The sequence below is a fragment of the Maniola hyperantus genome, chromosome 9 (genome assembly GCF_902806685.2).
Source record: "Maniola hyperantus chromosome 9, iAphHyp1.2, whole genome shotgun sequence".
In the NCBI taxonomy this organism is placed as follows: Eukaryota; Metazoa; Arthropoda; class Insecta; order Lepidoptera; family Nymphalidae; genus Maniola; species Maniola hyperantus.
The window spans coordinates 8,111,134-8,123,506 of record NC_048544.1 but is presented as its reverse complement, the minus strand read 5'-3'; the positions used below and the strand labels follow the sequence as shown (position 1 = coordinate 8,123,506).

The window sequence follows — 12,373 nt, the reverse complement described above, 5'->3', positions numbered from 1 at the left end:
ACTATGATAGATACTAAGCTCCAAATGCGTGTCAATTCATTTATGTGTGCGTGCGTCATCTTGTCACTGTGTGCACCCATCTACGGTTGGGACAACGAATTTTTTAAGGATATCGATATTACAGCTAAATTAATTCTCTATGTTCAGATGACGGAATACTTTCATTAAAAACAGTGAATCTCTTCGAATATTTTTTATTTATAAATGCGAAAGTGCGTTTGTCCTTCCTTCACGCCCTAACTAAACAACCAATCGACTTGATTTTTGGCATAGATATATTTGAAAGGACGGAGAAGTAACAAAGGAAAGGTACTAATCCTCGCGGACGAAGTCGCGGGCATCAGCTAGTTCTTAGTATAAAAGGAAACACATTTTAATTAATTCAAATCAATTTATTGAGTAAAAAGAAGATAGGCAAACAGTTTGTTGGTTCTACTTCTCACCGCTTTAAATGTAGGTAGATAAGAAATGTGACTTGTTTTAGGATCGTCTTTATACGTGAAATAAATCAGATCTAAGTTGAGATCAGCTGGCATATTATAGCTGCTCGATACTCTCTAGGATAGGATTTCAACAGGCCACGGTCTAGCACCAACACCATCCGACTCCCTGCGGCTCTCTTTACAATCTGTTAAAAAAACAAGTAGGTAATAAAATTAAAAAGCTATAAGACACGATGAACTACAGTGGCCCTGGTAAGTTCTATTTTCCTTATTACTGACCAAAAAAAGATGCATTTGACGATTCAAAAGTAAGAACTTCTAAAAGTTTATAATTGAATAAAAAATTATCCTCAATAACATTCTTTACCTAACTACTTACCTAATCTTGCAACATGACACTGATGAGTTGGATTAGTGATTAGTTGTTACAAAGTTTATACCTACCTGGCAGCCAGCCTGGGTAGCCTAGTATCTATTCACAATCAGCAGACCCAAGGCTTCTAAGGTAGATAAAGTTCGACTTGTTTTGGTTTCACTATTAGCCAGCTCTTAACGTGGTTTTAGTTTCTTTACAACCTGAAATTTTGTTTGTCATGCTTTTAAAAATGCATAAATCCTTATGATCGTCATAGGGATTTTTGCATTTTTAACTAAAATTAAAAAAAAGCTGTAAAACATAAGAAATAATTTACTTCCTCAAAACTGAAAATTAATAGTTGGGTTCTTTTTGTTTAACTATGGTCAAATCAAGAAAATTGCAATGTGCTACTTACCTAGTAGTAGACACCTACCGGCTACCTACATACAATTTGAAAGTGCTTAGTACATACTGGTTGATAGTACCTAATTATTTAGGATATCCTTCAAATGTACTGGTACTGCATCTAATTCCAATTTCTTTATTTTAAACCAAATATATAGTTAACTGGATTTTCGAAATATTTTGAACATTGGCGAGAATATTTCTTTGGCTCCCAGTTTTTTCGTTTTATGGCCCTGATCCACGCATTTCTAATTTCATGACATTTTGGAAATCTACAAAAGTATGCAAATATTATTAAAACGATAAATTTAATTTTATCGATAAAGTATGTACACACATCACTACAAATGAGGCCTAAAATAATGCATTAAATAAATATTAAATTACGCTATGAAACGTGATTTTGTTACTTTGTCACGAGATGATAACAGTTATAATATGCAAATCTTTAATTTTCAGCGATTTTCGGAGTAAAAATCGCGGTTGGTAGCGATGAGATAATTATTAAAGACTTACCGATGAAAATACAATTCTGGAGCTTTTACGCCTCCTTCCGTAGATTTGAAGGTAAAAAACACACCGTCACACATTTTGTTTTCACTTTTAAGCTTACTTTTGAGCCAGACTTATGTGCTTTTTAAATATTTTTAATAAATATTGCATCAAACCCCAATGTTTTGTCTGCTTAAGGGGGCATCTGTCAACTAAACTGGTCACTATTTTCACCGATAGAGCGACGTTGCCAGACTTATATGAGCTATCGCTTTTACACGAATGGAGGTTCCCTGAAAAAGACGGAGATAACAATACCTCTTTGACACATAGATGTACAAGAGCGGCAACACGTTATGGTTACCTCTATGTATACTATCTCTATGGTATAACTATTCCACCGCTATTCCAGTGGCCCTACCGCGGTAGTTTGACAGCTACAATGTCACGATCGCAATCATCTCTGATTGGTTAATGCTCGCTCACTATTGGCCACAATGCATTGTTGCTCATTGTTGCAACAAGAATCGCACAGATTCAGCCAATCAGAACAATTGATATTGTAATAATGATTGATGCAGGTTTTAGACAATCGCCCCGCAGGTTTATTTGTTAGAGGGTTAATTTTTAAATCAAGTCATAAATTAAATTAATAATTATGAGTTAACTATTAAATAACTAAATGTTCTGACTCATTAGAAGACATGTTAGGTGATATACAATTAACGAAACGTTTGATAGTTATCGCTTTAATTCTTGGCATTATTTTGGTTTTGAAAGAGTACGTGTTTGTTTTGCCGCAATGACTCAACACAGGGTTGCATATTTTTACAACCCCGATGTGGGTAATTTTCATTACGGTCCTGGGCACCCAATGAAACCGCACAGGTTATCTGTAACCCATAGCTTGGTGCTGAACTACGGACTTCACAAGAAGATGCAGATATACAGGCCCTATAGAGCAAGCGCGCATGATATGTGCAGATTTCACAGTGAAGATTACATTGAATTCCTTCAAAATGTCACTCCTCAGAATATACAGAGTAAGTACAGATGCTATCAGCTAAAATGTCATTGGATTTGCAAATAGGTACCTACTGTGCTTTCGTTACAGCACAGGAAGCCAAGGTTGGCTGATGAACCAAAAGTGCACTAGCACATACCCCCACCAAGGAAATCGCCCACTGTGCAGGTTCAAGGATATAGTTATTTTGACCCGGTGTCACAGATATGTACCTACAGATTTGCAAATAGCTCGGCCTCTAGTCCCTCTTGCTCGAGCAGAGGTACTTGTGAAGAGTTATTCCTTCTAGTTTACATTCACTTCTAAGTCTAAGGGTGACTGATCAATTGACAAAAAAATAAATAACAAAGTTTCATTCCACAAACAACGTTTGGCAAAATTAGGAGTCATTTTATCATTGTTACATCAACATCTGGTTCTACAAATAATACACTTGACAAAACAAGTTACCAGACAAATAGTTATAAAATACATTTGACAAACAATTTTCTTAATCCTGTTAATTAGTAAAACAACAAATAGCATTTTTTTTTAAATAATATACCCTCCCCCCATAAGTAAGGCTCAAAGAATTTAGGCTGCAAGACAGCGAAGCAAGCTCGAGACTAGGGTCACTCCGACTTGGATGGGTTAGATTAGAAGGGGAAGGCCATCCCCTGTGTCACTGACTGACATAATGACCGACATAATGGTGATTTTCACAGATTATGTATTTCTATTACTGCTATAACAACAATTATAATAAAATTTCAAATTGACCGACATGTAAATTGATGGTATGGGACTGTGAGTGTGCGAGTCGTACTCACACTTTACTGGTTTTTATTTACCAATATTATGCGTTCTAATTCTATTATGTTCATGTTTAAGTTTTTACTAACCTTTGTAATACTCATTTAATTGCCTTTGTTTTAGCCTATTCAAAAGATCTACTCCACTACAATGTTGGTGATGATTGTCCTGTTTTTGAAGGCCTATTTGACTTCTGTTCAATGTACACGGGGGCTTCCTTAGAAGGTGCTATGAAATTGAACAATAATGCATGTGACATTGCCATCAATTGGTCTGGAGGATTGCATCATGCTAAGAAGTTTGAACCATCAGGTTTGTTTTATTTTTATACTAGCTGATGTCCGCAAGTTTTCCGCATGGATTTAAAAATCCTCTCCAGGTCTTTAATGTAAGTATACCGAAAATTCGCGAACATACATGGGTATTTTTGAGTAGGCCTAATACAAAAGTCCTTATTTTTTCTTTGAATGTCACTATTTCGGCCATCCTGTATAGGTACTTTTTTAAGCACTGCTACACCTATGGAATGATGTATGCTAACACGTGGAAGACGCGGGCCGTGCCATGTGTTGGCATGAATCATCCCTTAAGCTGTACATTTTTATACTGCAAAAATATGTTATTGCACACCTCTTACACTGTACTATAATGGTCTACTTAAGTCACACATATTTTAATATACTTACTTGATTATGATTACATACAAAAATACTAGAAAATGTATCAAACAACATTTTATTTTTCAGGGTTTTGCTATGTAAATGACATAGTGATTGCAATATTAGAACTCTTAAAGTACCATCCTAGAGTACTGTACATTGATATTGATGTGCATCATGGAGATGGTGTTCAAGAAGCATTCTATTTGACAGATAGAGTAATGACTGTGAGCTTCCACAAGTATGGAAATTACTTTTTCCCTGGCACAGGAGATATGTATGAGATTGGTGCTGAAAGTGGGAGGTACTTTTCGGTTAATGTACCACTGAAAGAGGGGATTGATGACCAAAGTTACGTCCAGGTAATTTGAATGGAATTGTACTCATAACTTTTTACAAATCAAGAGTGTGGACAAGCTCAAAATTCATAGTCATAACACTGCTATTATAAAACATACAGAATATAGTTAGTAAATGTAATCCGAAGTTGTACTCCTTTGATCTTGAGCAAAAGCCAGCCTTGTAATCAATCCAACTAATTTTCACTTTATCACTATGCACGTTAGTTATATCGTTTTGATTACTTAAAATGCGATATAGCTGATGGGTAAATGGGAGCAGTAGTATTAATTTGAAAGACTTCAATGGGCCAGGGCGCTCCAACGTAGCCCGTAGCGTAGGACGGATGAAAAAGAGACTGTAGCACTGATGATCATGAGGAATTTTAAAACACTCTTTTTTCTGTGTAGGTATTCAAACCGGTGATATCAAATGTCATGGAGTTCTACAGACCGACAGCTATCGTCCTACAATGTGGTGCGGACTCTCTGGCGGGTGATAGACTCGGATGCTTTTCACTATCGACGCGCGGTCACGGAGAGTGTGTGAAGTTTGTGAAGAACCTCAACGTGCCTACACTCGTGGTTGGAGGGGGAGGGTGAGCATATAGGAATATTAATCATCATCATGATCTACCCATAGCCAGCTCACTACAGAGAACGGATCTCCTCTCAGTATGAAAAGGGTTTGGTCATAGTCCACCACGCTGGCCAAGTATGGATTGGTAGACTTCACACACCTTTGGAAACATTATGGTGAACTCTCAGGCATGCAGGTTTCCTCACGATATTTTTCTTCACCAATAAAACCACCACTTTTCAAAGAAGGGTAAAACACCCTATGTTATAACTGTAAATATAGGTGATCGCGGCTGTAGTGGTTAGTCGACGTAAGCCCGACTAGTTTCGATCCCATCCGGGGATTCTCTGCAGCGATCTCTCATCCGAGTCCCTGTGGAAAAGCACCCCGGATGGATGGGTTCGAACCTAGCCGTGCTTAGGTCGACTTGTGACGTGAGTACAGCCGCGATTAGCTATATTTGTAATGAAAATCACTCTTGTAAAACGCTAAAACTAATAGTTTTAGACTTATATATTACTACGTATGGACAGGGTTATTGAAAAAACAAAATGGCATCGACTCATTGGTGCTTATGCACCAATGCAACCTCAGTGACGTCTGGATTTCAAACGGGTCGTTCATTAGTATCTAAGAGGCGCTGATTTATTTGGTTTCTAAACCGTAAAATTTTTGTTTTGCGTGACCATATCTTGTCATTTATATCGATGGCTAAAACTCCATTATTCCTGCTTTAAGATACACCCTGCGAAATGTCGCTCGATGCTGGACATTTGAGACATCACTTTTGGTAGATGAGAACATTTCAAATGAGCTGCCTTATACGGAATACCTTGAATTTTTCGCTCCCGACTTTCAGTTACATCCAGAAATAAGCAGGTATTGCATTAATTAATATTTACTATTTTAATAAAATATAATATTATCTCTATATAAAAAAATGAATCGCTGAATGTGTTACAAAGCGCAAATCTCGAGAACAGCTGAACCGATTTCGCTAATTTTTTTTAAAATAATATTCCTTGAAGTACGAGGATGGTTCTTAAGTAGAGAAACATTTTAAAAATTGCCTGATAAAGTCCAAAAACAACACTTTTCTATATTCCCATACAAAAGATTCGTAATATTAATATATTAAGTCAATTTGAACTTTAATACCATACCATAAAGTTTAAGTGTTAGTGAAGGGGTTCTGCGAAGGCAAAACGATTGAGTGACGTGTTAGGCGGTACGAAGTTCGCCGGGTCAGCTAGTACTTAAAGAAATAATATTTATGAAACCAGGAAATTATTTGTGAATTTTGATCTATAAAATATACATATGTACTTAAGTACTATAACCATTTCAGTACATCAAACGCTAACAGCAAACAGTACTTAGAGGCTATAACGAAACATGTATACGACAATCTGAAGATGTGTCAACATTCTCCTGCTGTTCAAATGACACATATACCAGGTACTTTTATTTTCTTTCTATCACATTCTAAACAGCTTCCGAGACAGTCGAGCGCGGCTTCACGTCAAACACGTAGATTTTTGCTTGAGCCAAGCATTTTGACCGCTTACAAAGTTTGCTTGATACTTGAGTCAAGAATTTACGTGCTTGACGGTGATTGATGCTATTTTATAATTTACCTAATATATTCGGTAATAAATTAATTTTTTTTTTCTTTTTATTAGTGTTTGTGGATATTGAAGTCGGTTATTTTTTAATTCTTTTTATTTCACAATTTTTTAGTGGCCCCATTGTACTAAAATATGAATTGCCTGGTTTAAAACCTACTGTTTACTAAGCTTTTACATTGGTCGTGAGCAATTTACTCTTATCCATTGAGGAGTTCTGTTCTCAATCTCCGAAGATATTCATCACTCAATTCAATCTTCACCAAACTAAAATGGGACCACTTCTGAAGTATATCCTGCAAAACAAAAATAAACACCAAAATCGGTTCATAATTATTGCTGGAGTAATCGCGTAACAAACATACAAAAAAAATACAGTCGAATTGACAACCTTTTTTGAAGAACTATGGAAATTATACTTAACAAGAAAAGAATATTTCACAAAAATACCTTTCCTTTTTACAGGTGACTTTTTACCTGAAGAATATAGAATAAAGGAGGAGCCAGATCCCGATATCCGCATAAGCCAAGAAGAAGCAGACAAAATGGTGGAGGCTAAGAACGAATTCTATGATGATGAAAAAGATAATGATAAGGAAACAGTGATAGAGCCTAAGGAACCATAGCATACGGAGGATGCGGCTCAGAAGACAGCCACTTGACATGAACTTGTTTATAAAAAATATAAGAAAAAGTTTATATTTTGAACACAGTGAATCTTTGCATTGACGTGAAAATGGAAGTGAGAAACAGTGACTGAAACAATACTGGGTGGAGGGTGGCCTCAGACTATAATATAGTATAACATGTCATAAAACATTATTTACAGTAGGTACGCGGCAGAAAGTAATGTACATCGGTTTTTAGAATGACATTTCGGCTTTGTAGAGCGTTGTCTCTGTCACTCATACCTATATGACGTTTTGTCGATCACAACGACAGAGACAACGCTCTACAAATCTGCTATCTCCTTCTAAAGGTCGATATACATTACTTTCTGCCGCTTACTGTAGGTATATGCTTTAGTAGTGTGTACACCAGTGTAGTTGAGGATGTATTCTTTTATAGTAATGTAACATTGTTATTGTGTCCACATGTGTACTGAACTATACTAGGTTAGTCTACAAGTTACTTAACATTATGTAACATGTCTGTTCCGGAATTATAGAAAGTATAAATCAGATACCCGTTTCAAAAAATTCAAATCTATGCAGATATCTATGATTTATTCCATTCTAATACCAACAACTAATACCACTGGTATTTATTTGAACTCATGTTTATTTTTTTGATTTAGATTGCATCCCCACTTGAGATACCATCAAATGAGATTGTGTTCAAATTAAAAACTGAAATTTTCAAAGAAAATAATGGGTTGAAAGCTCTTGATAGATCTCAGAAGTTATACTTATGATGGTTTTGATATGTATCCACCCATCCTTCTAAAGTGAGTTTGATTCATGGCTAGACTTCCAGCTAACAACCCCTCACGGATTCGAAAGTGTGTCGGATAAACGCCGACGTAAAGAACCACTGATGTTAGATGTATATAATGCACTCGCATTACTCATTGAACCAGTAATAAACTAGCTTGTACCTACAGTCCGCGATAGGTTGAAATGGCAATCGGGGTATGACGCGAGTGGACGTCCCGCACACCCGCGTTCGCCGGCACCGGGTTAGCGCGGGGGCTGTGCGGGTGTACGGGGCATTCCCTCTCGCCGTTTCCCGATTGCCATCCTGACCTGTTGACCAACTACTCACGATCTTTAAAATCTCATAAATGCAAAACATTGATTTTGAGTTTCCTGAGTGCTTTTCTTTTTTTCAGTTTTCTTTTTTGTGGAAGATTCAAATGAATATGAAATATACACAAATAGATTAACTTATTATTATAAGTTAAAAATATTATATAGCTAAGTTATATGACCTACTTAATCAATTTTTTTTAAATCAAATAAGACTTTTTAACTTTAAATCATGACAAAATAATTTAAACGTAAATTAGTCTTAGAAAACTGAATTTTAGTGAAGTAAAATATTGTGATAACTGATAAGGAACACTTGTTTTGTAAATACATAGGTACTTACCGTCATGAAATAGGGATTTTATTTTTGTAACTTTATATTAATAGTACAGTATGCGGCCGAAAGTAATGCACATCGACCTTTAGAAGGAGATAGCAGATTTGTAGAACGTTGTGCCTGTCATTGAGACCAACAAAATGTTATATAGGTATGAGTGACAGAGACAATGCTCTACAAAGCCGAAATGTCATTCTAAAGGCCGATGTACATTACTTTCGGCCGCGTACTGTAATAATAATTATTATTTGTATCACTATAAGTAGGTAATAGATATAGATATAAGCTGTGATAGTCTAGTGGTTAGGACGTCCGTCTTCTAATCGGAGGTCGAGGGTTCGATTCCCGGGCACGCACCTCTAACTTTTTTAACGTATGTGCGTTTTACGTCACTTGGTTTAACGGTGAAGGAAAACAGCGTGAGGAAATCTGCGCGCCTGAGTGTTCTCCATAATGTTCTGAAAGGTGTGAAGTCTACCAATCCGCACATGGCCAGCGTGATGACTATCGCCAAACCCTTCTCTCTGAGAGGAGATGCGTGCTCTGTAGTGAGCCGGCGATGGGTTGTTCATGATGATGATGATGAGATATAGATAGTTTTAAAGTTCTGTATCTGAAAAGTAAAAAAAAACCGGCCAAGTGCGAGTCAGGCTCGCGCAATGGAGGTTCCGTACTGCAGTCTTATTTTTTCGACATTTTGCACGATAATTCAAAAACTATGATGCATCAAAATAAATAAAAATCTGCACAGGTGAAGACCTTTCATATGATACCCCACTTGATATAGTTATCTCTTACTAAGAAAATTTAAAATACTAATTATTAGTTTATGACCACAATTTAATTTTTTTTGTGTGATGTCACTCCAAATTCACGGTTTTCAAATTTTCCTCTAATACCAGCTATAAGACCCACCTACCTACCAAATTTCATGATTCTAGGTCAACGGGAAGTACCCTGTAGGTTTCTTGACAGACAGATGGACAGACAGACTGACAAAGTGATCCTATAAGGGTTCCGTTTTTCCTTTTGAGGTACGGAACATGGAAGATGGTGCTGTCCATCATTAACTTGCAAATTTTGTTGCAACGTTTGAGATTTCTTGTAGGTACTATTGTAATCTTCGTGTGCGAATCCGACTCGCAATTGACTAGTTTTTTTTATCTTGAATGCAATAGCAAGGTATAAGAAATTAGTGATCTTTGGGCAAGCATAAAGACAAACCATTAATCATGCCAGGGTAGTGTTTGCGGAGTCAGTGTAAATTTTTAGTAGTAAGTCTGTAAACAATGTATTTATATTTGAAAATTCCACTTGGCAAATCATAAATAGTATTATTATTTAAAATAAAAAATAATTATAATCTTCAAAGTGTTTTAATTTGTAAGCTGGTACCATAATGGTAAATATACTTAATAATATTTTTTAGAGTGAATATTTAAAAAAAAAAAAATATTTAAAAAAAAGGCAGTGGTGGTAGTGTAGGTAAAATAAAATTACAATAATTATATATTAACTATTACTTTATTTAAAAAAATACCACTATAATTATTATATAAACGTATTTAGTACAAGAGTAGAATACCTATACAGGAAATAACCTAATAACCACCAAATCTTAAATCAAGATTGTTCTGATGGATATACTGTAGAATTTGTATTACGTCATTAGCTACCAGGTCTACCGTTAAATTCGTTAGCTTGTCACACGAATGTATAATTTGCGTTACCACATCCTTGGAAACTTCTAGAGTAATATCCAACCATAAGTTGCTGATGTTGCTCAAATAACCCTTCTTTAATACATGTAGTATTAAATCATCCACAACCAATTTGGTTTGATATTTTAAAACAAGTTTTGACATTTTTTTTGTAGATTCCAGGAAAAATAACACGATGTCTTCCAGTTTAAAATTTTCATTGCCTAATGTTAAACTTTGCAATTCAGAGAAAATGCTATCTGGTCGTCTGAAGTAACGTGGTATAAACAAATTATTAGACTGTGTCATGAGACAAAGACTGAGAAGATTGGGGCAGCACAGGCCTATGTGTACAACAGCATCGATATTAACAGATTGGTCTATATCCCAAAGAGAAAAATGAGTCAAATATTTACCTTGAACTTGTAAAAGTCGTTGCAATGATTCAGTATAAGAGAAAAATGACATGTTTAACACACTTAACCTAAGATCGCTAGCTGTGATTTCTTCTATAATAGACTCCTTATCATTAGCTGACAAATGTGTGACAGATAGTTCCTTTAAACGGGGGCAAATTTTAATCAACTTTCGAATACCTTCTGCTGAAGCGAAATGGCAATTGGCTTTCCTGAGGCTTAGAGGTCCAATACCTACTTCTGCACCTATCAGCGTGGAACCAATGTCGCAAGACTCTATATTTAGTTCTTCAAGATAGGGAAGCTCTCGTAGTAACATGATGATACCAGCTTGGGTGACACATCTACCGACTCGATTAGCCTTTTCGTTTCTCGGAGGATCCATTGACAGTATGCGCAACTGCTTAAGATTGCTTAAACAGCGTAAACCAACATCAGAAACATTTCTGATCAATACAGAAGCATTTATTACTGACTTACAAACATCAACCCTAGAGACAATATTGAGCTCTTCAAGCAGAAGACACTTACTGGCAATTATTTGAAGAATTTCATCAGTACAAACAAATCTCAAGTCAAGGACAACTAAACTACTAAACCAAGGGACTGTTTTGATCCAGAAGTGTTGTGATATGCCATTATCAACATAAACTTTTCGAAAGATAGTCATCTTGGGATGTATCAGAACATGGAGTTGAATACGAGGGTCACCACGGTATCTGCAATATATTCTTTCTAAACAGAGTGCATCAAATATCCTGCAACAAAAATAAGTGTTAAAGTTAATGAATAGTAGACATTCAATAACGATTATTGTTAGTATTATCAACTGACATCAATAATGAAAACAATTTAACAATTTCAGATAAGACAGTTTTGAGACATTGGAGCAGAGAACATTGGTGTTAATGTATAGGTAGGTACAAAATAAGCATCTATTTCTATTTCTAGTCCTTGTTACATACCTGGCTGGTAATGTAGCCATCAAGAAACATTTCAAGTCATATATTTTTTGCTTCTTACACTCTTTAAATTCGATCTCTGGATACATTTTCTCGATCGCATAACAACTTTCATTTATCAAGCTAAGGGAACTTTTTATACATAATTGGTACAAACTAATAGGCTGTTTACGAGGCGACATTATTCAACAAAAAGCTAAAACAGCTAATTAAGAAAGGTAATTAGGTAGGTATATAATATGTGATAAATATTAAACAAGAGCTACAAGTAAATTTTTATGAAGTAGTATAAAAGAATTTATCAAATATTCACTTCAATTTTTATACTAAATTGACTACCTATTGTCTGAATAGTGAATAAATTTTCTATTTTTACAACAGTGAAAAACCTTTAGGTACGTGAAAACCAATAACAAAGTGAAAATTGGCAACTGACATTTCGATTTTTGTGTTGACAATCACCGTTGACATTTGACAATGACATTGTGCTTGCT

General features: G+C 35.6%; 2 protein-coding genes across 2 annotated transcripts; one reads left to right on the top strand and one right to left on the bottom strand.

Moving 5' to 3' along the window:
- The first annotated feature begins 2,302 nt into the window (after positions 1 to 2,302).
- On the top strand, positions 2,303 to 10,166 carry HDAC3 (histone deacetylase 3). Its single transcript, XM_034971760.2, has 7 exons — positions 2,303 to 2,741; positions 3,638 to 3,826; positions 4,261 to 4,535; positions 4,923 to 5,110; positions 5,830 to 5,970; positions 6,440 to 6,549; positions 7,182 to 10,166. Exons 1-7 carry the CDS (start codon positions 2,501 to 2,503, stop codon positions 7,340 to 7,342), a joined length of 1,305 nt encoding a protein of 434 aa, XP_034827651.1. The 5' UTR covers positions 2,303 to 2,500; the 3' UTR covers positions 7,343 to 10,166.
- Positions 10,167 to 10,313: 147 nt separating this feature from the next.
- Positions 10,314 to 12,314, bottom strand: LOC117985280 (uncharacterized). Its single transcript, XM_034971971.2, has 2 exons — positions 11,883 to 12,314; positions 10,314 to 11,675 (listed from the first exon to the last, which is right to left on the bottom strand). Exons 1-2 carry the CDS (start codon positions 12,059 to 12,061, stop codon positions 10,403 to 10,405), a joined length of 1,452 nt encoding a protein of 483 aa, XP_034827862.1. The 5' UTR covers positions 12,062 to 12,314; the 3' UTR covers positions 10,314 to 10,402.
- Between the last annotated feature and the right edge of the window lie 59 nt (positions 12,315 to 12,373).

Bases quoted from the DNA above. Each gene is read 5' to 3' on its own strand.
- LOC117985280 (XM_034971971.2), bottom strand. From the start codon at position 12,061: ATGTCGCCTCGTAAACAGCCTATTAGTTTGTACCAATTATGTATAAAA. The intron at 11,676-11,882 runs GTATGTAACAAG...TTTTTGTTGCAG, and splicing joins ATGGCTACATTACCAGCCAG to GATATTTGATGCACTCTGTT.
- HDAC3 (XM_034971760.2), top strand. From the start codon at position 2,501: ATGACTCAACACAGGGTTGCATATTTTTACAACCCCGATGTGGGTAAT. The intron at 5,111-5,829 runs GTGAGCATATAG...TCCTGCTTTAAG, and splicing joins CTCGTGGTTGGAGGGGGAGG to ATACACCCTGCGAAATGTCG. The intron at 5,971-6,439 runs GTATTGCATTAA...TAACCATTTCAG, and splicing joins TTACATCCAGAAATAAGCAG to TACATCAAACGCTAACAGCA.